The sequence below is a fragment of the Lygodium microphyllum genome, chromosome 30 (assembly GCF_053477565.2).
Source record: "Lygodium microphyllum isolate KBCC chromosome 30, Lygodium_microphyllum_v1.1.10, whole genome shotgun sequence".
NCBI classification, from domain to species: Eukaryota; Viridiplantae; Streptophyta; class Polypodiopsida; order Schizaeales; family Lygodiaceae; genus Lygodium; species Lygodium microphyllum.
Genome location: NC_141164.1, coordinates 105,408,860 through 105,434,178, shown reverse-complemented (window position 1 = coordinate 105,434,178; position 25,319 = coordinate 105,408,860). Strand labels below are relative to the sequence as shown.

Below are 25,319 nucleotides of genomic sequence, written 5' to 3'. Positions count from 1 at the left end.
CCACGCAAAAAGCTAATGGGACCTTAGATAAGTACAAGGCTCGCCTTGCCATGCAAAGGTTTCAACAGAAGCATGGCATCGATTATGAAGAGACCTTTGCTCCTACTGCGCAGTTGACATCTTTCTAGTTGCTTCTCGCCCTAGCCGCTCACCACGGTTGGCCAATATATCAAATGCCTTCCTGAATGGTTATTTGGAGGAAGAAGTCTATATGGAGCAACCACCGGGCTTTCCTTCAGGGAACCCCAAGGATAGGGTATTCCGCTTGCAGAAAGCTCTCTATGGATCGAAGCAAGCACTGTGATCTTGGTTCCATAGGATGGATGAGTTCTTACAGACTCATGGATACAATTCTATCCCTTATAACCCGAACTTATATGTTCAATCTACTCCAGAGGGCGTCAGCTATATCCTGCTATACGTTGACGACTTACTCTACACAGGCTCAAATTCTGCTGCCGTAGCCGACATCAAGGCAAAGTTGAGTGCTACTTTTGAGATAATAGACCTTGGTTTGTCGTCTTATTTTTTGGGGATGGAGGTAGTTCATTCTAGGGGATGCATTTTTGTGTCACAGCAGAAGTACGCACTTCAACTAGTGGAACAGCACACTTTGAATCAGACACGGCCAGTGGCCACGCCTCTTGATCCTACTGTCTACTTGTTGAAGAATATCCTAGGATAACCCTTCAATGCACATACCTATCGCTCTGTTGTAGGAAAACTTCTTTGGTTAATTCACACTAGGCCAAATTTAGCTTACTCAGTCAGTATTTCATAGCACCTAGAATATCACATTGGATTGCATGTCTTCATTTGTTGCGTTATTTACGGTGTACTTATTCTAATGGCCTGACTTATGATTCTGGTTTATGTTTGCAGGGGTACACTAATTCTGATTGGGTAGGAGATCCCAACACCCGGCGTTCCCATGGTGGCTACCTCTTTACCCTAGGCACGGCTCCCATTTCTTGGTCCAGCCATAAGCAGGAGACGGTGGCGGCTTCCATGGCCGAGGCTGAGTACCGGACTCTCTTCGATGGCACCACCGAGGCCATCTACCTGAGGAGTTTACTGGCAGCACTTTATTTCCCATCCCACCGTTGTCTACTGCGACAACCAAAGTGCCATTGCCCTTACGGGCAATCCGATTATTACACCACAGACACGGCATGTGGGAGTCCACTTCCATTTCTCCAGAGAGCAGGTTGAGCTAGGCACTATCTGCCTAGAGTTTGTGCCCACATCCAACAATTTTGCAGATATTTTGACCAAAGCAGTCAACCGGCCGATTCTTCAATACTTGTTACCCAAGATCGGTTTGGGTACACCCTCCCCTACTTCTTTAGCTTGACGGGGAAAGGGTGCCTCCCTCTTGCTTTCCCTTCTAGTTTAAGAGGGGGCGGCTTCTACTCTTGATAGTGGCAATGATGATGCTTACATTTTTTTGACATTCGTTACTTTATTGTTTTATGGACATTTCTAACTTCATCCGCACTGTCAGGATGATATGATCTGACATGTTGCATCACCCTTTGCATTACCCCATGCATTGGCATTCTGTTCATGTAAACATGTATCTGTGCACATTTATCCCTTTTCAGTCTTTTAGAGTGGTCGACTCTGGATCCATCATATTCATGGCATTCTCCAAGGCAGTTTTTTTTTCCTTAGCTTGCTTGCTTGCTTTGCTTGTCTTGCTTGCTTCACAGATTTGCTATATCCACACCTTAGCATTTTCCTTCTTCACCGACACCCAGTAATGGTAGGGTTAGTATGCTTGTTGTGAAGGTCTTGGATCTAACCATCCTTTATCATTCTCCCGTTTGGGACACGGATACTCAATAGGACGAAAATTGATTTGAACCCCCACTTATTGCTAAACCTATCAAATTTCAAAACCAAACAAAAAAGTCCATAGTTAATTCCATCCGCCTTTGTAGAGCTTGGTAGGCCACTAGACAGCCGACATGCACCCTTCGTCCGATGCCTTGTCCTCTCTGGGGTGATCACTTGGGCTCCCTTGATAAGATAACCATCGCCTCTGTAGTCTTAGTAGACCATTGGGCAGCCAACGCGCACCCTTTGTCCAATGCTCTAGCTACTTTGGGGTGGGACGCCTTGGGATAAAAGATCTTTCTCATGGCATCGTTGTTGGGCCTAAGAGGAAATGTTGAGCTAAAAATGCATTAGCTTTACTTAAATAGCCCCAAAACTTGCTTAATAAATGAAGAAACCTAGTTTATTTAAAAAAAACGCGATTCTAGAGAGTTTCTGTGTCCCATAAGCACAAACCCACTTGGGAGAGCCCAAACTTTCTATAAATAAAATGCTGCCCTCCATTCAGTCTACAATCTCGTTTTTGCAGATTTCAAGTGTTTCAGCTTGCTGCCCACACCCCGTTCGCGGAGGACATCTTAGACGAAGTTGTCCATTGCTGTCTATATCAATTGGCGGCCTGATTTCCAGCCCTCTTCACGTAGTTCCAAGCTAGTCCCAGCCAGGTGACTGATGTTCTTGCACGCACCTGCTACCGTACTGCCTGCCACATCATCTACAGCCTATATTTGGTACGTTTGGTAGTTTTCTCTCTCTTCCAGCTATCGCCCAACTTTTGCAGGCTATCGCTAGGCTGTCCAACCTATGTTTGACATATTTTCTCTCTCCTCTGTTATCGCCCAGCTTCTGCAACCAGCGTTTGGCTGTTTTCTCTCTCATTAGCCTACATTTACTGCATATTCTCTCTCCTCACTACCGTATGCATCAAATCCAACTTCTTACTGCTGCGTTTGCTAGTATTCGACATCGAGAGGCTGCCTTGCTACGATTCGGGATCCGTTCAGAGTATGGGACACTCTCCACCTCATTACCCTTGCCCTGATCCTTGAGATACAGGGGTTCGAGGTTCAATATTCATTCACTGCATAGTGTGTTTGCTGCATGAGCATTGTATATTCAGCAGTTATATCACTTCAGTTATTTTCTGTATACATTGTCTCTACCCTAACCCTAACTGTGTTCTTTTATCAATCTGTGCTTTGTCGTACAATTGTTATTTGTGTTTCTATGTCAGAGTATTTCTTTACACAAAGATCAAAAAGCATCTAAGATACACTCCATCTTGCACGACCATAGGGCCTAATCGAGCAATTGAGCTTATCTTTCTTTGAAAGTTGGGGAAGAACAGGCACCTACATCTGTGTACCATGATGACCATCCATAGAATGGAAGATACAGATGATGAAGAAAGATGGGAATTATAAAGGCATTGTGGATGGGAGGGTGGCTCATCACAGTCCACATCTTGATCGGTGTCACAATCTCTATGGCCTTCATGTCCACCCTGTCAGAAGTGGAGCAGCGGTGGAAGTATAAACATGTGCTGAAATAAACTGCTGAAACACAAGACAAAAAGAGAAAAGAAAAGAACACGATACAGATGAGAACTCAGATGTATGCACGGGAAATGGAATCCATATATCTAAACATGAGACAGTCGCATACAACAGTGAGTCACTGGCTGCGTAGGCACTGGCACTGGCTCCTCTCTCCATACAGTCTGCAGATGGTGAAAATGAAGTGACTGACTGAGGAGGAGCCACTGAGTATAAATAGGCTGAAAAAGTGGGGAGCAATAATGCTGGTCGGACAGCATTAAAGCTGGCCGACTGGTGCATAAAATGCTCCACTGGCATAAAATGCCACACCAGAAAAAAACCTAAAATACCTAATAAAAATGCCCAGCCCAGATCAAGCTCAAACTCACACATGAGCTGACAAATACTCTGCTAACAACCTCTCTCAGATCATGAGTGATCTGATACAATACAATAGTACAATGAAAAGGGATTAGAAACTATACAACATAGAACCACCAAGTAGAACCATGAATACCCAAGCAGTGGGTGATCAAGCCACCACCAAGGTGCCTCGGAGAGAACCTGATGTCGATCGTACCAAACACCTGAAAATAGAGAAGATCATAGCATGTCTCTGTGTCCATCATCAATGTCTCGCAATAGCATACAAGACCATCCTGTCAAAAATGCCTTTGAACATAGGTGACCATGGATTCCCCGCCTTTGACCAGACCGCCAAAGTGTCCCCTCATGTGAGCTCCAGACGAAAGCCTCCCGCTCTCTGTCAGATAACCAGCTCAGCATGAACCTGGATGTCAATCCCAGCTCCAAGATTTGATTCCGCCAGACTGAAGTCGATGCGTCAGGGACGTCCCTCTCTGGAACCTGTGCACCTGTATAAAAGTATAGATGAGGCGCGGCTGCCCCATCTGAACACCCGCTCACACTCCCTCTCTGGCACAAGAGAGTCGTGAGGGATGACCTCATCACCACCACTAGAAAGCAGCCGAGGAAGGGGCAACCAAGGCCTTCCCGCAATCCAAAGAAGAGGATCCCTTCCGCGCCCTGGACTTCACCTTGGTCAGAGGATCGGAGTCGGAGTCTGATGAAGGAGAGGACTCATCGGTAGAGTCAGCATCCCGCTTCGTCTTCTGCTCCTTCTTCTTGGAAGCCGCTAACTTCTTGCAGTCCTTCCGCAAATGTCCCTTCTTGCCACAGTGGTAACACTGGGCCTTCGACTTCGTCTTCCCGTTACCCCTCTCTGAAGCTACATAAGCCTCACCTCCATAATGTGCCGGAAGCCACCCCTGTAATCTCAAGGATGCCTTATGCTCAAGAAGCATCGAGGTCATATGTGTAAAACTGACAAGAGTCGATGATATCTGCGCCCACAAAGCATTGGCCACTCCATCAAACTCCGGGGGGAGCTTGTAGAGGACCGTCCCGACAAGATGCACCTCGGGAAGAGCAGATTGCATGTGCCGAAGCTGGTCCTGTACCTGCGTAACACGAAGAAGAAAAGACTGAATAGTATCTTTCGGCTCAAACTTCATCTGCTGGAGCTGGCCATAAAGTGTGACGGCCTGCATGGTGGAAGGTGCCTCGTACATCTGATGCAACTTCTGCCATACTTCAGGAGATGTCCTACAGGAGGTAACTGCCGGTAAGACCGCTTTAGAAATACACCGAAGCAACGCCGAGTAAGCACGGGCATCATCCGAGTCCCATGTGAGCACCGCTTCCTCATGGTTGTCCTCATCAAAATCTTCAAGAAGAGGAGAATGACGGAGAGGTCGAGCAATAGCTCCACAGACGATGTACCATAGCCGCTTCTGCACAAACCAAGCTTTCATGACAGCACTCCATGTGAGATAATCAGGTCCATGTAACTTATCATCAGTGGAAGTGCACGGAGGAGCCATATGGAGAGGATAAGAAGAGAAGTAGAGAAGAGATGGAATTGAGAGAGGAAACACAACCAAAACACAAGCACAGACTGCAGAAAATGAGAGTTCACATGCAATATAACCCAAAATCTGATCAATAGAAGACAAAATCTGCTGCAGAAAGTCAAAAAATCAGTCAAAAACTGCCAAAAACAGAGAAAACGGCCTGAAGTAACAGTCACCCAGCCACGAGAGACGCTGAATCAGCAAAACGCAGGCTGTAAACTGGAGAAAAGCAGGTAGAAAACTGTCACCAGCAGCTACTGATGAAAAACGCAGGCAGCAGAGGGTGCATAGGCAGCAGGAGATGGCAAAACTGCAAAAAACGCAGGCTGAAAACAGCTCCAAAACAGGTCGCTTGGCTGCGACAGCAGTCGTCTGATCAGCAGGGGTACAAAACAGTCCTGAAATCAGCAAGAAAACACAGCAGAAACACAAATCCTGAAAACTGATACCATGTCAGAAGTGGAGCAGCGGTGGAAGCATAAACATGTGCTGAAATAAACTGCTGAAACACAAGACAAAAAGAGAAAAGAAAAAAACACGATACAGATGAGAACTCAGATGTATGCACAGGAAATGGAATCCATATATCTAAACACGAGACAGTCGCATACAACAGTGAGTCACTGGTTGCGTAGGCACTGGCAAGCAATGCCATGCCCAACTGGGCTCTGATAACATGTGAGAAATGCGGGATCTAGAGCATGGCAAAGGCGGAAGCTGGCTCCTCTCTCCATAGAGTCTGCAGATGGTGAAAATGAAGTGACTGACTGAGGAGGAGCCACTGAGTATAAATAGGCTGAAAAAGTGGGGAGCAATAATGCTGGTCAGACAGCATTAAAGCTGGCCGACTGGTGCATAAAATGCTCCACTGGCATAAAATGCCACACCAGAAAAAAACCTAAAATATCTAATAAAAATGCCCAGCCCAGATCAAGCTCAGACTCACACATGAGCTGACAAATACTCTGCTAACACACCCTCACAATCTACACAATCACAATCTTCACATTGATCCTCTCGATTGCAGCAATCTTTGTGATGCTCAACCTTATGCTACCTCTCCCAATCAAACCGAGCCTCTTGATGCTTAACATGATGAAAATTCAGCCCCTTGCTGCTGGTTTGTCCACTGATCTCATGAGGCACACCGTCTGCAGTCCTTGACTAAGGGTTGAGCATCACTACACTAGCCTACTACCTCACGCTCAAGAGAGACACACATTGTGCAAAAAACACAGGTCCAAATTACACAATTTCCTTGAAAAGCACATTGCCTTGTTCAAATAATGAAAGTGCGAATGGGAGTGTGAACTAGCCCTATTACCATGAAAGAAAAACAATAAAGAACAATCTCTTTGTCACAATGATCCATTTAACTATGCCTGTTCATTTGCCCCCTGTTAGATGATTTGGAGGTGGACAATTGTGCTATCCACCACATGCCTGAATGGTGTCATTGGTCTGACCAAATTACACCTACACAAACCAAATTACACCTACACACAAGAAGATCGTGTGGAGCAACCTTGATATACTTGGAGAGGCTAGCATTTTGGCCAACTCATCACAAGGTTCTCCATGATCTATATATTCAAGCTGCTCTTTATGCCACTTAAGTCGCCATGAACCTGCTTTCTCTTCATTGCCTTGGGCATGCTATAGAGATCTTCAATAGAGCTCCACAACTTTTACGTTCCTTCTAGATTTATTTTTTTATTGTAGCTGATGACCCATGCAGCGCAGCTAAAGATGTCCACAAATTTTGCATTTCCTCTAGTTTTAAGTTTTTTTTGTCCTTTTGGATGATAATCTAAACAAGGCTCTTAATTGTCACTTGAGTTGCTCAGGTGGGCAAGAACGATGCTTGTCTTTGGGCTTGCCAAGGCACCACGCACTTGTGCTGTATACAGTTCATTGGGATTTCTGGAGTGCACTCCGATTACTAGTGGCTGATTGCTGCATTCATCAGCAGCATTTGTCACCCGCCCGCACACTCCACAGCGTAGCATGAAGTGTCACTCCGTTGAAGCTCTACTGAAAAATATATTATATCTTCGATCCTGGTTATTCCTCCCCCTCCCAAAGCTATCCAAGGGATATAGTTAGGGGTGGCAATCCCAGTCTTTGTGTCTATGGTCATTGGTCAACCGACATTCTCAAGGCCTGGATTGACAGAGGTGAAAGACGAACATTTCTGATTAGCAAAAGCATCCATGCAACAATTGGATCAAAGGAAATGTTAATGACTCGTGACTAGAATTCAAGCCATTCGATTCAGAATGCCAATTGGCAAGCTGACCTTTGGAAATGGCAGCAGTACGACGCGCTGCGAAGCTGCTGCTGAAGGACAGGAGGAGAGGCCTCCGACAAATGCCTGCCATACTCGACCACATGATGACGACACGAACAGGCCCTCTGTGGTAGCAGGAAAGACGATGCCACCAAATCGCTACATCATATGCTTGGGCTGCTGTCAGGCAAGCCTCGTATCTGCTCTTTTAGCGTGACAACAGTCGCTAATTGCAGTGTGCTTGATTTTTTTCTATATCTTTTTTCCTTTTGTTCTATGTCTTTGTTTGCAATGCGCTTTTCTAAAGGGCTTGCTGGTTTTGTGTGCGTGGGATCGTTCAATCCTCAATGGTATGGGAATTCTTGGCATTCTAAAATCTATTGCTTTTTTCTTTTTAATAGCTATATCATTGGAAACATATCACGCCTTGGCCTCAAGACCACGAGAGGATTCGCACTCATTCGGATGAGGAGGAGAGGATAGGGGTGTGGATCCAATGTGGTATGTTATGAACCATTTGGAAAATTCACCTATATGGGGGGTCTTGGCATCCTAAAATCTATTGCTTTTTTTCTATTAAGTAGCTACATCATTGGAAACACGTCACGCATTGGCATCAAGACCATAGGAGGATTCACACTCATCTGGATGAGGAGGAGACGATCGGGGTGTCAATCCAATGTGGCATGTTATGAACCATTTAGAAAATTATTCGTGGATACAATATTGGGCAACTTGATCACTATGCTTAGTTTTCCGCATTAAATTTATTGCTTCTTTTTTTTTTCTAAGTAGCCACCTCAGCAAAAGCATATCACGCCTTGGCCTCAAGACCATGGGAGGATTCACACTCATCTGGACGAGGAGGAAAGGATAGGGGTTGCAACACAAAATGCCCAAGGGTGGAGCTAATGATCTTAGGCTTCAACACTCAATGGACTTTTAGATCAATCAATTAGATTTTGACATTCGAAATTTTGTGCAATAAATTATAAAGCATAATGTCTTTTTGCATGAAAGGCACTCCACCCGATATTATGTAGGAAAAAGCTCACATTTAGATAAGTGTGAATCTTACCTAAGTCTTGCACATCCTTTTAACATTATTTCATAAAGTGGAGCTTTGGCTTGAAACTTCCCCAACATAGCTGCTAAGTCATTTAGCACTACAAAGCGTCCACATTGTAAACAAATCATTATGCTACCAGAAGTCATCATTGTCCTCCTACTCAAGAGGTCCATTTTTAGGAGTTCCAAAGCCATTAGAAGTTCCAAATTTGCAAGGTTGTTCTTGTCAATCATGGACTGTGGTCTATTGCTGCGGGATTTGACATCACAAATATATGACTGATCATTGGACTGGTCACACTCATTGTCCAGAGGAGATGATGCATGTTTTCAACATGCTTTCAAGGCAATAATTGTTTATTTTTTTTCCAACACTCTTCAATATCCAACTCGGTTTTTACAAAAAGTTGCACAAAGATTCTTATAGAGTAAACTAGAAAGGAACAACCTTGCTAAAGCGAACATATCACTTACAATTGTTTTACTGGCTATTCAATTAGTTTGAATAAGCTTTAAAATGTTATTTTCACTAGACAATGTGCTTATAGTTCAAAGAGAGTAGCACGTTGATTAGTAGAAGCTTGACTAGCATCATTATTGCTTGGCTTGGCTATATTATGGGATGCAACCATGCTCTAGACTTGCAAGATATCTCCCGTGTAAAGATACTCATGATTTGGACATAAATAGTTCATAAACTCGGTGGAAGATGTGAAATACTACATGGAGTATGGTTGAGAGCGATGTAAGAGATTGTTTTGTTCGACTAAGGAGGGAAGAGGTTTATCATTTTAGCCACATCATAAAGACAAAGATTGACAAATCGATTCCTTTGGCTACCTCATTCGATGAGAAATCCACTCAAATATCAAGCCCTTATGTTTCTAATCCAACTTTCAATGAGCTCCCTACCCACTGCTATCAGCAACACTATTATGGGCAACAACAATATGGTGCTACATCATATGGGCATTCTTATGATGGATTCCCTTGTGCACCGTCTTCATTTGAGTAGCAACATGATGATTATATATATGATGATTATGGTTATAAGAAGCGTACATGCTATGCAATTGTCAAGATTTTGGGCAACAACATGGTTATTGTGGGCAACATGATAATGATCATTCTTATAAGGGTTTATTTAAGGAGCAATATGGTTATTGTGGACAACATGATAATGATCATGCTTATCATGGCCCATTTAAGCAGGAATATGGTTACCATGGACAACATGATATCGGTTATGCTTATGAGAGTTCATTTCCTTTTAACAAGCATCAATACGATCACTATTCTTGCTACTATGGATAGCCATATCTCAATGGCGATCATGCTAATTTCTTTGAGCAACATCCCAATGAGCCAATGTAATGGTGAACACTTTGCTTGCTAATGTGGACAATGAAGATGAGAAAGAGCAAGAAGATATGGTTGAGGAACATGAACGAGATGATGGTAAGGTGAAAGAGCTTGAAGTGGATGATGAAGAGCTTGACCAATACTCTTATCAAGTAGGAAAGAATGACATAATGGATCATGAAGTACAAGATGGAGAGAGCCACATAGATCTCTCGAGGTTTAAGGAGATATGTTCAAGACAAGTGTACTGAAGACATTGAGCAACCTCATGATGAGCCGATGGATGGATATTATCACTTGGATGCATATGGTTTGGATGATTTGGATACGTATGGTTTGAATGCATTGATGTGGATACATATCATGGAGATGATTCTTTGTACTCATTTGATTGGGGTTGTAAAGAACATATGATTGATGACAGTTTTCCTATTCTTGATGACCATTATGGTGGGATTTCCTTTGTCTAGGAGGTTTCCTTCCGAGAGAGATCAACATGCAACAACACATTGCATGTCCAAGATCTTGCACTACTTTTTATTCATGGTTTTTGCATGTTTTCTATGGGAATAAGGTTGAAGAACATTGGGTTTTCTCTACAATACATTTTATTGTATACTGTTATTAAATAAATTGCCTCCATGTCATCATAGTTAGGGTTTCTTGGTTCGAGGTGATACCCCTTAGTGTGTACTTTGATATGACACCTCATTTGCTTAATTTGGATTTGTCTATCACAAGTTATGGTTCCTTTTCCATGGCATCCCTATTATGACAACATGTAAGAAACTCATTGCAGTCATTTCTCTTATACTTATCACCTATTGGATCTTCTTTAGCACATGAGATCTATGGTTTCTAAGTTCTATCTATTGAATTCTTTCCCATCTTTCATGCTTTGATGACAAATCTTCTTGAGGCTGAGATGGCTTGTAATGTAGGAAACTTCTAGGGTATTTTTATCAATATTAGACTTGAGATTTGGGGGAACCTTATTATGATGTAAAAGCATAGGATAGGGAGAAGTATAAGAGGCTGGAGTTGTAGCATGTGAAGAACCTTTTGATTGTTTTGACAAATACAAAGTTTTCGGCTTAGCTTAGCTTAGCATTAGTATATTCTTTGTTGGCTTTTTAATATAGCAACCATGGCTACCTTGTGTTGTGGATAAATAAAAGATTATCCATGGCATGGCCATGATTTTCCATTTCCTTGTGCAATTTTCGATATTTCTAGTAGTGGTCTATTAGATTAACTTTAGTTAGAATATGTCTTCTTTTATAGTATTTAATGGATTTTTTATAATTATGGATTTGTGCTTGTGGCAACCAATCAAAATAATGGCTATGGTGGTTTAGGTTGTTTGGATCCCTATACGAACATGCCTTAGCATCTTATGAGATGCCAAAAATTCACATACATGTGAGGGTCCTACACTCTTGTGGGAGGTAGGTGTTTTTATTTTGGATTACTCGAGTGCTTGATAGGGCAAAGGGCTAAGTGGTTAGTGTCCCTATTATGTAGGACGACTCTAGAGGCTCATGGAAGCTTAATGAGACTTTGAGCTAGTAAATTCCTTGTATCCATAGAATAAGTACAATCACATACAACCCAAGCTTGTGGGATTGAAAGGTTCTATCCTAGATGGGATGATTGTCTTCTTTACATAGAGACAGATTTTGTACCACTTTGCGAAGTGATGGTTTTGTATATCTTATTATGAATTGATATGGAGTATTGTTTTTTGAAGTGTTTGTTATGTGTATTGAAGGCTGTGTTAATGAACCTTGTTTAATGGGATAAGAAAAGGAAGTTTTTTCTATATATTCCAATGGTATGGTAGCATGGATTGCCTAATTAGATAACTAAAACAAACATTGTCAAGGAAAGTGAGAGATCTTAGTCGTCCTAACAACAATCACTTACAATTGGATGGACCCGATAAGTCAAGTAGCTTTCCTAAATACTAAATAGAGCAATATAGTACTTGGCCATCCAAATTTAGTAGGATGATTGTCAAGCTTAACATTGTTTTAGGGGGTTGATGTGAGATTATGCCTTATGGGCACAGGGTCGATTCGTTTCTCACACTGATTGAACCAAATGCGATATTAGCCCTACTCTCACCTTTGATTGGTTATAGAAGTGACCTTTCTTAGATGCGGGTTAGATAGGTATTAACATGGATCTATCCACGCTTCCCATGTGAAATAGAATTGGGATCTCCATACTCAACCAAATTTGATGTTTTTCAAGGGGAGACTGGGCAGTGATGAGCATAGAAAGGGATTTTGGTCAACCTATTTGAGAACTCCTCTATGTTTGTTAGAGGGGATTTCATCATTTCTAGATGTTCCTTTGAAGCTTACGCGAGAGAGAGAGAGAGAGAGAGAGAGAGAGAGAGAGAGAGAGAGAGAGAGAGAGAGAGAGAGAGAGAGAGAGAGAGAGAGAGAGAGAGAGAGAGAGGGCTCATGACCATTGTTGTCCGCGCCATTGTCGTACATGAAGCGTACATGAAGAAGAAGGAGAAATGTCCAAGGGAGAAGGAAGGGAAGCCACAAAAAGGAGGCACAATGGGTTTCATCTTTGGGCCTTTGAGGTAAGTATATTGCCTCTTCTTGCTTTATTTTTGCGTTTTCTTATTTTCTTTGTGAAGAGATCTATTGAAACAGAGGGAGGGAGGGAGGGAGGGAGGGAGAAGAAGGTAGGGAGAGGAAGAGAGAAAGGGGAGAAACAAAACAAAGAGGAAGAGGAAGAGAGAAATGAGAGATGAAGGGAGGGAGAATGAATGATGAGTAAGAGAAACAACAAGGAAGAGAAAGGGGGAGAAACAAAGAAAGGGAAAGAGATAGAGAAAGAGGGAAGATAGAAATAGAGAGGGAGAGAGAAGTAATGAAGAGAGGAGGAGGAGGTAGAAAAGAAAGGTGAGGTAAATAGAGGAAGGGGAGTGAAAAGAAGAGAGAGAGAGAGAGAGAGAGAGAGAGAGAGAGGGAGGGAGGGAGAGACAGAAAGAGAGAGAAAAAGAGAGATAGAAAGAAAAAAAATAGAGAGGGAGAGAGAAATAGGAAAATGATGAGAGAATGAGAGAGAATGAAAATAAGGAAAAGTAAAGAGAGAGAGAGAGAGAGAGAGAGAGAAAGAGAGAGAGAGAGAGAGAGAGAGAGAGAGAGAGAGAGAGAGGTAGGGGACATTGCTTTCAATATATTTAGTTTTTTTATTTTTTTATTTTCTATCATTGATTTTGTTTGTAATGAGATGTGTTGATAAGAGTGGGGAGGCAAGGAGAGAGAAATAGAGAGAAGGAAGGGGAAGGAAGAGAGAGACATTAAAAAAAATGGGAGAGAGAGGGGCTTCATAGAAAATAGAAAGATGGAGAGACAGAGAGGGGAAGAGAGAGATAAAGGGAGGCAAACAAAGAGAGATGAGGGGAGAAAAATAGAGAGAGGGATAGATAAAGATAAAGAGAGGGGGAGAGAGAAACAAAGAAAGACGAAGGAAGGCAAACAAAGAAAGGGAAAGAGAGAGAGAAAGAGGGGTGGGGAGAGAAATAGAGAGGGGGACAGATCAAAATAAAGAGAGGGGAGAGAAAAGGAATGGAGAGAAGTAAAGAGATGGGAGAGAGAGAGAGAGAGAGAAACAATGAGAGAGAGGGGGGAGAGAGAAACAAAGAGAGATGAAGAGAGGCAAACAAAGAAAGGGAAAGGGAGAGAGAAAGAGGGGTGGGGAGAGAAAAGGAATGTAGGGAAATATAAGAATAGAGACTGAGAAAGATAAGTAGAGACTAAAATGGAGTAAAAGAAACAATGAGGGAAACAAAAACATATTGTTTGCTATCATTGTAACATAGACCAAATGGACAATGATGATGGTCGTGACATCCAAGATCACGAGGCATATCTTAATTAGTGTGTCCTATGTCCTTGCACTCATTGCAAGCTGATAATTAGACGAAAGCACTGCTTGTCTATAGATCACATGAGACGCTTTTGTGGGTTTCAATCAGTGATGGATATTTTTCTTGGAGTAATTTATGAAAATCTTGGAGGGCCTTGTGGTGGGAGCTTCTCACTCGATCACCAAGACCCATGGACCGCTTATTGTTTCAAGCATTTCAAGCCAAGTGCAATGGCTATCTCTCACATAGCCATATACGTTTTCACACCTATAAGTGTAATGAGCTTATCTCCATGCTCAATCGAGCTTCATCCTCCCCTCAAGCACTCCGGTAGCTCCATGATCCAAGGTGCAAGCTCGATCCTCCAGCTCCAAGCACCATGCCCCATTGCCATGCGTGAGACAAGAGAAGTGAAGAAGAAGAGAGGAGAAGATGGAAAGCTTCTCCACCATGGTCCCTCAGCCTCACACTCCCTCACACTCCCTCTCTCAAGCACAAGCTCAAACAAGCAAGCAACAACAAGAAGAAGAAGAAGAAAAAGAAGAAGAAGAGAAAAGCTAGTTTTAGCCACATACAAGAATGAGTCTCTTGATTCACTTTTTGCCTTTTTATACATAACCCTATCCCCTTTTTTACATGCTCGGCCATTTTAACCTAGGTCCTCTTTTCCTATTCCCTTCCTATTTGCATTGTGCCTTCATCCATGCCTATCTATATTTATAAATTGCACAGGAGGGAGGCTAGTGCTCTTTTACAAGGATTTAGAGTACATTTTTACATTTAAAATGTGTATTTCCTCTTTTGCGCTTGCCCTGATTGTTTTTTGCCTTTTTTCCTTCTATTTCCAACCGAATCACCTTTTTTTGCTTTGCTCTATGTCTACATTTTTCAATTTCACATAAAAGAGCCTGGCACTCTTTTACAAGGATTTAGAGTGCAATTTTATATTTAAAATGTGTATTTTCTCTTTTTGCACTTGCCCTAAACTTTTAAGGTTGTCTTTGCACTTTTAGCCTTTTTTCCTCTTATTTTCAATCGGGCCGCCTTTTTCCACTTTGCCCTGCGTCTTTTTATTTTTCTTTTCGCTTTCTTCGCATTGGGGTTAACATTACCCCCTCCTAGGCGAGTGTAAGTCCCATGGCACTTGCGGGCACTTGTTGTTGATGAGGGCTTAGATGGTTGAAGGGTTGTCATGTGGGTCGATGATGAGGCTTTGTGGAGATTGGACGGAGAGAAGAAACATCACAAAATTGGATGAGAGATTACGGAGTTTGAGGATGTATTTGAGCAGGTAATGGGAGCCTCCGAAGTCGGTGGTCGATTGTGGATTGTCGAATGTACCTAAAAAGGAAAAGAAAACGCACTACTTGGGGGTATGTCTACCTCACTGTGCAGTGCAGGGTGTCTGTGCCAATGAAATTGGGAGTTGGATTGAACCTCACACAAGCCTGTGGTGTTGTTTCACACTTGAGGACCCAGCTTGTGAACAAGGGAGGTGATGTGGATGTGACTTAGGGAGACAGGTCTCGAGTGCAATCTCCTTAGGTGTGTCTTGCTCTTGATGTGCCTTATGTGGGAAGGGCTGGGGGGTTAGGCACAGAGTCGACTGACTGAGGCTACTAGATGCATGTAACTTGAGAACCCTTGGGTATAGTGGTTGTGGCATTCTGATATTACATGAGAAGATATTTGTTTCTTTCTTTTTGCTTCATGTGGGTCTTTTCTTTGTTTTCTCGTTTCCTTTTTTTTTTTTTTGAGATACATTGGGAGAGAGCATGCTAGAAATCATCCTAATACTCTTCAGTAGCTACATTTCGAGGGGGCCTAAGAGACTTGCTGGAATGCATGGTTTTGTATGTAGCCCTTTTGGTTAATCCTTACATTGAGAGGGGTAGTAGAGAGGAAAGGATAATTGCATTTTGAGAACATACTATCACTCATATCTTCCAAAAGGCTCATGCAAAAAGCTAGAAAGAGAGCAGCCCTTAACATTAGGTGGGTCATTGCAAAAACTGTCTATATTGATATCAAAATAGAGGGATGGTAGGTGCTCTTCTTGGGCTACTAGTTTTTTTTTAAAGTAGAATTCACGAGAGGAGGAGGTTATTACAAGTGGTAAGAAAAGCGGGGTCATAGGGCATGTCGTGAACTTGTCCAAAAAGTGGGTAATGGGAAGGTCGGAGGTCTTGGGCTCCAAAGGTCAGCATGCATTCTCTAGGGGTGGCAACATTGACATTGTAGATCAAAGGGAAGTCATACCTACCATTTAGGTTGGGCTTCATAAAAGCATTTGACCTTTCTTGGCTCTTTCATGACCTTATCCTCCCACTACCTCGTAGGCTCTCTTCTCCATAACATGGGATTTCTAGCCCTCTCGTCCAGCCACTACTTTCCTAGCCTCTTCATGACCTGGATGGCTCCTTCAACCACTGGAGGGGGTAGCACTCGATTCAGGGCAGTAAAAGGGTACAAGAATTCAAATTCAAATGGTGTGCACCCATTCTTCCACTTGTTCCAATGGTTGAATTCCAATCCTCAATTGATAGGCAATTGTTCCTTGGTTTGTGACATTTGGACATCAGGTATGTCTAGTGTTCTGGCATTAAACTTTCTCCTCATAAAGTTAGCCAACTATTTGTGTTTCCTTTTGGCCTCAATGTGTTGGGGGTAAAGGCGCCTCTACCTATGCGCCTCTGCCTAGCTACCCATGTATTACTACACTGATAGTCACCGCCACTGCACACTGCAGGTGGCGGGCGTCCATCACCGTCACTTTATTCTTTATTTTTTTAGTGACAGTTTGAATAAAGGAAGGCCCAGTCACACATTGTGGCTGTTGGAGTTCCCATTTCTAGTCTCTCACTTTCTTGCTCTTGCTCTCCCGCCATAGCTCTCGAGTCCAACCTTCGATCCGTTGCTCCCTTTCAACTGGTATCAGAGCTTTGCTTTCTGAATCTTGAGCTTGGTTCGTAGCATTCTCAGCATTCCATCGACTCCCTACTTGCATTGGGTCTCCTTTCCGGCAGCCATATCCAACTCCTTAGAGCTCCCGTCACTCCCCGGCTTCCCGAGCACCTTCCCGACATTGTTGGGCACCTTCAGAGCATTACATCAGATGTATTTTATCATTTTCTTCAGGGTTTACTTCAGTTCTAAGGTCTCATAGGCTATAAACAAGATTGGGGCAGCCACCATTGAAGCTCCCTTGCTTCATATCTCACTTGCCTTTGAACAAGACTTGCTAGAGCTTGTTTGAGGCCTTCCTTGGCTTTAACCGGACCCCTCCGAAGCTTGGCCACCATTTTTTGTAGCCCCAGGACCAGCATTTACAGTTGGCGGAATCACGCAGCCCTCCCATATGTGTCTTCAGCATTGACAGTCACAATAGCAGCTCTCCCCCTCCATTGGCACTTGGAAAAGCTCCATTTCGGGCATATGAACATGCTTTGATGGTTGATGTGTTGGCAAAGCATTTGGACTGATTTAACACTGTTTTGGGACTGTCATAACAGTCCACATGCGGTTTATGACAGTGTTACACTGACATTTGATGCTACAGCTTGTTTGGCATTGTCATTTGTGATGCCCGGTTGGTCCCATTTGATGCCTGGATGTTAGGGGAATGTATGCCTATTGTTTGGAAACCATTTGGAGCTGATTTTGATGCTGAAATTCTCAGTTTTGAACAGTAAATCACTGCTATACATAGTTGGGTTGAAGTAATTTTACTCATGTATACTTATGCCTATGCTTTTCGGGCTATGTTTCGAACATATATGGTGATGTATTGACACTTGGGGCTTGACATAGAGCTTGGTTTTGATTCGGGATTGTTGGTTGAGCTTGAGCTTACTTTGCAAAGCATTTGGATGCTCCGTCTTGGATGTACTTATGGCATGTATGTTGCTTATGTCTGACCGGTCTTGACATGCTTAGCCTATGCCATTACTACATGTTAGTTACATTGTTTGGAGCCTATTGCTATTGGAGCTCGGTCTTGGCTTGACCTTGGATTCTCATATCTTACTTGAGCTATTTATTGGCTTGCCAGAGTTGTATCTTGGGATGTACTTGATGTCTTACATGCTTATGGATGCTACATACGGATGCTCTACCGCCTACATGTTCGGGATGTACTATTGATGTATTGTCTTGGACTTAGTTCATTGTGTCTTGCCTTAGCTTGAGCTCTTGAGCTCGTACATATGGCTTTTGTGCCAGTGGGAGCATTCTTGAATGCTTATCAGACATTGAGCAAGTGATACTTTTATGCATTGAGCCGTTACATGCTATTGAGCAGTTACAGACACTTGAGACTTTGGGACTTCTTACCTTTTGGGATGATACATCATATGTCTTGGTTCACTGTATGCTTATGAGCTAAGTTTGAGTTTTGGATCCGTATCTTTGTGAACTGACACCTACTTGTGTCAAGTTTTGGTAGTGGCATGAACACTTTGCCCCGTTGCCTGGGGGGTGTGCCTACTCACTGACAGATGTTTGTATGACATACTTGGGTGTTGGATTCATGCTTATCGATCATCATATGCTTATGCTATGCCCGCATGATGCCGGCTTTGGTCTTGGCAGTATCTGACTGCCTTGAGATCCGATTTTGGCACTATTAGCTCTCTTTTCCTAAAATCTGAAATTTATTACAGCAAGCATATATGTATGGACTGACATGGATTTTTCATGCTGAAACACTCTAAAATGATGTTCCTTCACTAGTACTTGGTGGGCAGCAGCTTTGGTTCCACTTTCTTCACCATTTTTCCTCGATTTTGGTAATTTTTTTGTCATTTTCTGCAGTAAACATCAAGTAGTTTTGAACTATCTACAGTCTTCCAGGCTGCATTATGGCAAGTTCGTCCACTGATCATGCTATTTTCAACATCACTAAGTTTGATGGTACGAATTACTCTTATTGGAAGAGCCAAATTTGGCAGGTGTTGGTGCAGAAATCGCATATCAAACCTTTGAGGTTAAGCGGGCATCCGCTTGCAACTATGCCAGATGAGGAATGGCTTGAGCTTGATGAGTTATACAAGTCCACTATTGTATTGTCTCTTACAGAACAAGTTCACTATAATGTCTTTGAGGAAGAACAGAGTGCATGGCAGTTTTGGAAAAAGATCAAAAATCTCTCTGACAAGAAAAGTCCAGCGAGTCAGATGTATTGGCTGAAGCAACTTATGGATCTGCGCATGAAGGAGAATGTGACTATGTCTGCTCACTTGAGCCAATTCCATGCTATACTCAAGAATTTGACTTCGCAGGACATCACTTTTGCAAAGGATGTCACTCCTCTTTTCTTGCTTGGTACTCTTAATGAGTCATGGGATGTATTCTGCACTCCATAATGTGCCTCTACTGCTACCTTGAAATTATCTGATGTTGAGAGTGCTCTTCTGTAGGAAGAGGTTAACCATAAGAATTTGGATGCCTCTCGTGTGTCTCATGCTATGACAGTTAGAGGCAGGAATGATAGATATGGAAAGCATGGCAGTGGTAGTGGCCATGTGGACAGGATTCTCAAAAATCTCGGTCCAAGTCTGGTGGGAAGTCACGTAGCAAATCCCGTGGCAGGAATGCAGATGTTACTTGACACCATTATGGGAAAAAGGGCCATATTAGGCCACAATGCCATGAATTGCGCAATGAAAGGCGCAAAGATAAGGGGAAAGACAAAGTGCAGGATAAGTCTTCTGATCGCAGCATAGTACTTGCAAAGTCCAATGTTAAAATTGAAGCGATCAATGTTATGCAGCCTGAGAATGTTGATGATGATGATTATATCTTAGCAGCTTCTTCTAGTGCTTCGCAGATGACAGAGATACACTCTATGTATGCACAGTGTTGGATCTTGGACGCAGGTGCGTCCTTTCATGTGACACCTTGCCGAGAGTGGTTTCATTCATACCGTATTGTTTTGGGTTCTGTGCGCTCGGGTGATGACAGCTCTCTTGATATTGTGGGCATTGGTGATATTAGGCTGCAGTTTCCTTCTGGCAGTAGTTTTGTTATGTAGGATGTATGTCATGTACCTACTTTGACACGCAGTCTCATGTCAGCTGGACAGCTTGATGATGCAAGATATCATGTATGTTTTAGAGACTCTGCATGGAAGATCACTCATGGCAGACTTGTGATTGTGAGAGGTCCCAAGGCTGGCAGTCTCTACCACTTGATTGTATCAGCTTCTTCCCTTGATCATATTTTGTTTGTGGGTTCTATCCCACATGTATCTCTTTGGCATGCCCGTTTGGGCCATATGTCTTTGAAGGGAATGAAAATGCTTTCTGGTTTGCAGTACTTACCGCCCCTTGATTATGCATGTTTTGATTCATATGAGCATTGTCTTTATGGCAGGCAAACTAGGTCTATGCATAAAAAGTCTAGTAGGCCATGCATGAGTGAGCCCTTGGCATTGGTACATTCGGATGTCTGTGGGTCCATGCCTTGTCAGTCTATGGGTGGTGCAAAGTATTTTGTTACGTTCATAGATGATTTTTCATGGAAAGTTTGGGCTTATCCCATTAAGCTAAAATCCGATGTCTTGGCTGTGTTTTAGAGATGGCTTGCATTGGTTGAGAACCAGTCTAGGTATAGGCTAAAATGCCTGACAGATAATGGGGGTGAGTATGTCTCACATACTTTTGAGCAGTTATGTGATAAGAGGGGTATTAAGCATCAGTTGACCACCCCCTACACTCCCCCCAGAATGGTTTGGTTGAGCGGACGAATAGAACCATCCAGGAGCGTGTACGCAGTATGCTTAGCCATGCAAGCCTATCATAGAGCTTTGGGCTGAGGCAGTTAGTACAGCTGTGCATGTCATAAACAGATCACCCTCTACTGGTTTGGATTTCCAGGTTGCAGAGGATGTATGGACTGGAAAACCTCCCTCTTATGCGCATCTCCATGTCTTTGGATGTGAGGCATTTTGCCATGTGCCCAGGGACAAGAGAAGTAAGCTGGATCCCAAGAGTGTCAAATGCATTTTCCTTAGTTATGGGGATGCAGGCGAGGTGGGTTATCGTCTCTCGGATTCGCAGGCGCGCGGAAAGTCATCCGCAATCATGACGTAGTCTTTCATGAAGACAAAATGCATAGGCAGCCTAAGAGAGTTGTTGAGATCCGCAGGGTCATATTTTAGGAGGAGCCGAGAGCTCTCGCACAGTCAGTTGGACAGCCTACAACTGTAGCAGATGCTCATGGTCAGGATGTTGGACATGCAGTTGGGCAGGCAGCAGAGCCTGCTGTGAGACTACTAGAGACAGACGTCCACGTGATAGATTTCAACCCTCGATGCATTATGTCTTGGTTACAGATACAGGAGAGCCTTTCACCTATGATGAGGCTATGCGAGGGGTGACAAGTCACTCCTGGGAGAGGGCTATGTAGTCTGAGATAGACTTCCTGTATAAAAATGACACTTGGGATTTGGTTTCCTTGCCTACGGGCAAGAAGGCTTTGCCATGCAAGTGGGTGTACAAGCTAAAAAGTACCCTTGGATACCCCAAGCTAGCATACAAGCCTAGATTGGTAGCAAAGGGTTTTAAGCAGGAGCATGGTATGGACTTTGACGAGTTCTTTTCTCCTGTGGTTAACATGACCACCCTGCGCTTAGTCTTGGCTTTGGTTGCTCAGCTTGACTTGGATATATACCAAATGGATGTCAAGACGGCTTTCTTACATGGGGCCTTGCATGATGAGATTTATATGGAAGCCTAAGGGCTTTGCATAACCTGGCAGGTAGCACCTAGTGTGCAAATTGAAGAAACAAGGCTACAGCTGGAGTGCTATGGATCCGTGTCTTTACACGAAGAAAGCCTATAATGGTTCTTTACTGATTTTGGTACTCTATGTGGATGATATGCTGAGCAGGGAAAGCTCATGATGAGCTAGATGCTCTTAAGGCTCAGCTCAAGAAGAGCTTTGAGATGAAAGATCTGGGACAGGTCGCTCACATACTTGGTATGCGCATTAGACGCTACAGGCATCAGGGACTCCTCTACTTGTCACAGAGGAAGTACATTCATAAAGTCCTTGAGCGCTTCCGCAGGCAGGATGTAAAGCCTATTGGCTGTCCATTGCCTTCTTATGTGAAGGTATCACAGGCTGATTGTCTGCAGACAAATGAGCAGAGGGCCGAGATGGCCAAGATTCCCTATGCATCCGCAGTGGGCAGTCTTATGTATGCCATGATGGCCACTCGTCCAGATATTGCCTTTGCAGTTGGTGTTGTGGTAGGCTATATGGCTACACTTGGCAAGAAGCATTGGGATGCCGTGAAGGATATCATGAGGTACCTGAAGGGCACTGTAGATATGTGCATATGCTATGGCAGCCAGGATACAGAAGTCGTGGGGTACACTGACTCTGATTATGCAAGACATGCAGATTGTAGAAAGTCCACTTCCGGCTATGTATTGACCAATGCTGGAGGTGCTATTTCTTGGATGTCCAGGGTGCAGAAATGCACAGCCCTTTCTACTACAGAGGCCGAGTATATTGCAGCCACTGAGGCTTGCAAGGAGGCCATTTGGTTGGGTCGTTTAGTTATCGACCTTGGTATTGATGCTATGCCTATACTGCATTCGGATTCTATGAGTGCTATTCAGTTAGCCAAGAATCCACTGATCTTCCATGCGAAGTCGAAACACATTGAGGTGAGGTATCACTTCATACGTGGGGTCGTTGAGGACAAGTCTGTTGATCTTGTCAAGATCTCGACTGACCAGAATCCTACAGATCTGCTCACGAAAAGCCTCTCTACAAAGTGCTTTGCCTTCCTCAGGAGGTTGATGGGTGTGGGATGAGATGATGTCTTTCCTCATCCTATTGTACATGTGTACATGTTGTACTGTCTTTTTTCTTTTTCTTTTCACTCCTCACTGGGGCAGATTTGCCTTAAAGTGGGAGGTTGTTGGGGGTAAAGGCGCCTCTGCCTAGCCGCCTATGTATTACTACACTGACAGTCACCGCCACTGCACACTGTAGGTGGTGGGCGCTCATTCACTGTCACTTTATTCTTTATTCTTTTAGTGAAAGTTTGAATAAAGGAAGGCCCGGTCACACATTGTGATTGTTGGAGTTCCCATTTTTAGTCTCTCCCTTTCTTGCTCTTGCTCTCCCGCCATAGCTCTCGAGTCCAACCTTCGATCCGTCGCTTCCTTTCATGATGATTCTTTCTGCAATGGTAGGATCTTCTTCTTCTTGGTCTTCTACTTCTGTTGATGGAGGCGAGGGAGGGCTCTGTTCACCTAACTGTGCCTTGGTGTTGACAGGTTGCTCAGAATCAGGCCCTTCATCCCTTGGTGGTTCTTCCTAGGCTATTGTACTTGGTTGCTCTCGGTGCTCGTGTTCTCCAATTTCGAGCTACTCTAACTCCTCTATCGAGAGCCTTGCTTGCAGCAAAAGTTTCCTTCATTGCACCAGGCTTGGGCTAGTGTTGGTGGTCCTTAGGGTGTGCTCTTGGAGCCCATATTTTATGGCTCTCCTTGAGACCTCTAGCTTTCTCTTTAGCCCTTCCACAAGGTTATCATTCTCGGCCTCAGTTACATGAAGTATTATATTGAGAAAGTCATGTTGTTGAACCTCTAGTCCTACCTTCACTCCTACTTTCTACTAGGGCAAGATGTTCAGCCAAGTCCCTGACTCTTCCAAGGTTCCTCTCTTCCTAGGCCTCAGCCTTCTCCTCCATCTTGCCTTGCCTCAACCGCAACTCTTGTGCCAGTGTTGTCACCACTTCTTCTTGTTCTTTCCATATTGACAGCATCTTTTCCTTATTGCATTTGTGGCGATTCAGCTCTTCTTTTATCTGTTCTTGCTCTTGGAGGGTCTCAAGGAGTTGGTTCTCCGTCTCCAACAGCTTTTTTGTTGACTCCGTGTCCTTATGGGCCCTAATCTCTTGCAGTTCCTTCAATATTCATTTCTTTTGCCTCCTCTCCTTCTAGAACTCTGTATGGGCTTGTGTCTTTACTCTCTTCACCTCCTTGGTGAACTCCTCTCCTAGGTTTTTTAATTGTTCGAATTGCTCCTCCATATCCTTTTGCCCCTATATGAGGCTTGAGAAGTCTGTTTCTAGCCCCATTTCTCCCTCCTTTTCGCCTTGTAGCTCTTTTGCACTTTCTTCTTCCTTCTCCACCTCCATTTTCTTCATTGCTTCTAATTCCTTCTTTTGGTCGTCCACCTACCTCTAATAAATGGTTACTTGCTTTGTCTTCTCTAGTTGGTAGGCAACGAGCAGGTCCTTTTCCACATCTAATTCTACCATGGCGGCCTTCCTATCTTCCTTCATCTTTTCAAGTTGGCCTAGGAGGAGCTCTTGCATGTACTCATTACCGTAGTTGGTCTTTGCCAGTATGGCCAATGGCATAGACATTGTGGATGCTTCAACCTTGGACTTCTTTGGGTCCTTTCTAGATTTTACATCCACCATGGCAGCAAGTCTCTTTGTCCCTATTATTGGGGCTCTGCCACTTGGTATTGGGCCAAGCTGCTTCACCGAGTTCAGGTACTGCACCCACACCACCATGTTGCTTTGGTCCATTCCCCCTTTTTGAGGTCTCCTGGGTGGTGCCTGGCATCTCAATCAAGGTCGGTGGTGGTGGATTCATGGGGGCCTTTCCCTTGCCTGGCACAATGGGCCCTTGAGCTCTTTCTTCTACTATGGCATTGGAACCTGGCTCATCACCTGGGTCCTGCTTCTTTCTCCATTCATCTTATAATTCTCTTGATACCTTTTTTGTGGCTTCTACTTCCTTGTCTTCTTCTACCACAGTTTTCTTCCTCTTCCTTAGGATGCTCAACTTGATTTTTCTTTTTTCACCTTGGCTTGATGGGACTAAGCCCTCTTTCCCTTCCCCACTAATGGTTCTCTCGCTTGAAGCCTCTTGTTGTTGCTGGACTTGGGGTGGAGCTTCCCTCTTTTTGGGTGATTGCACGGGCGATCTGTGGGCTGCTGATGAGTGCTCAGGGGTTTCTTCTACCACTTCTTATCTTTCTAAATCCCCAATGGCCTCCTAGATGATGGTGGTGTGCACATCTCCAAAACCTATGTTGGAGGCCTTAGCTACTAGCTTTTCCCTTGCCATCTCTACTCATCTAGAGACTTGGCCGTGAGGCTCTCGAGCAGTGGCACTCCAGTCCTGCTCAACATCAAGGCATTATATCTCTAATTGGAGAATAGAGCACGAATTGCCTTTGCTTGCAATCTGATGTTAGGGTCAGGGATGTCAGCTAGGCTAACTCCATCATTCGTGTACACTTGGGCATTGTCCATCCCTAGCATATTGTAAACATCTCTCTTGGGCCACCTCTCAACCTTGTTGACCAATCCTTGAGCTCATTCCACTATTTCGGGGCTCAACTCCACTTCCACTCCT

At 43.7% G+C, this 25,319-nt stretch overlaps 1 protein-coding gene across 5 annotated transcripts in view; it reads right to left on the bottom strand.

The window, feature by feature from the left end:
• The window catches only part of LOC148010221 (uncharacterized), a 159,822-nt gene extending 151,919 nt beyond the window's left edge, over positions 1 to 7,903 (bottom strand). For 2 of the 5 annotated variants that reach the window (XM_087672513.1, XM_087672514.1), the window contains exon 1: positions 7,611 to 7,898. In XM_087672513.1, coding sequence (XP_087528639.1) covers positions 7,611 to 7,704 — 94 coding nt within the window. In that variant the 5' untranslated portion in view covers positions 7,705 to 7,898. Of the gene's footprint in view, positions 1 to 6,836; positions 7,131 to 7,206; positions 7,475 to 7,610 lie in introns of those variants that run through there. The other 3 variants (XM_087672518.1, XM_087672512.1, XM_087672517.1) reach the window with 3 other exon arrangements.
• Between the last annotated feature and the right edge of the window lie 17,416 nt (positions 7,904 to 25,319).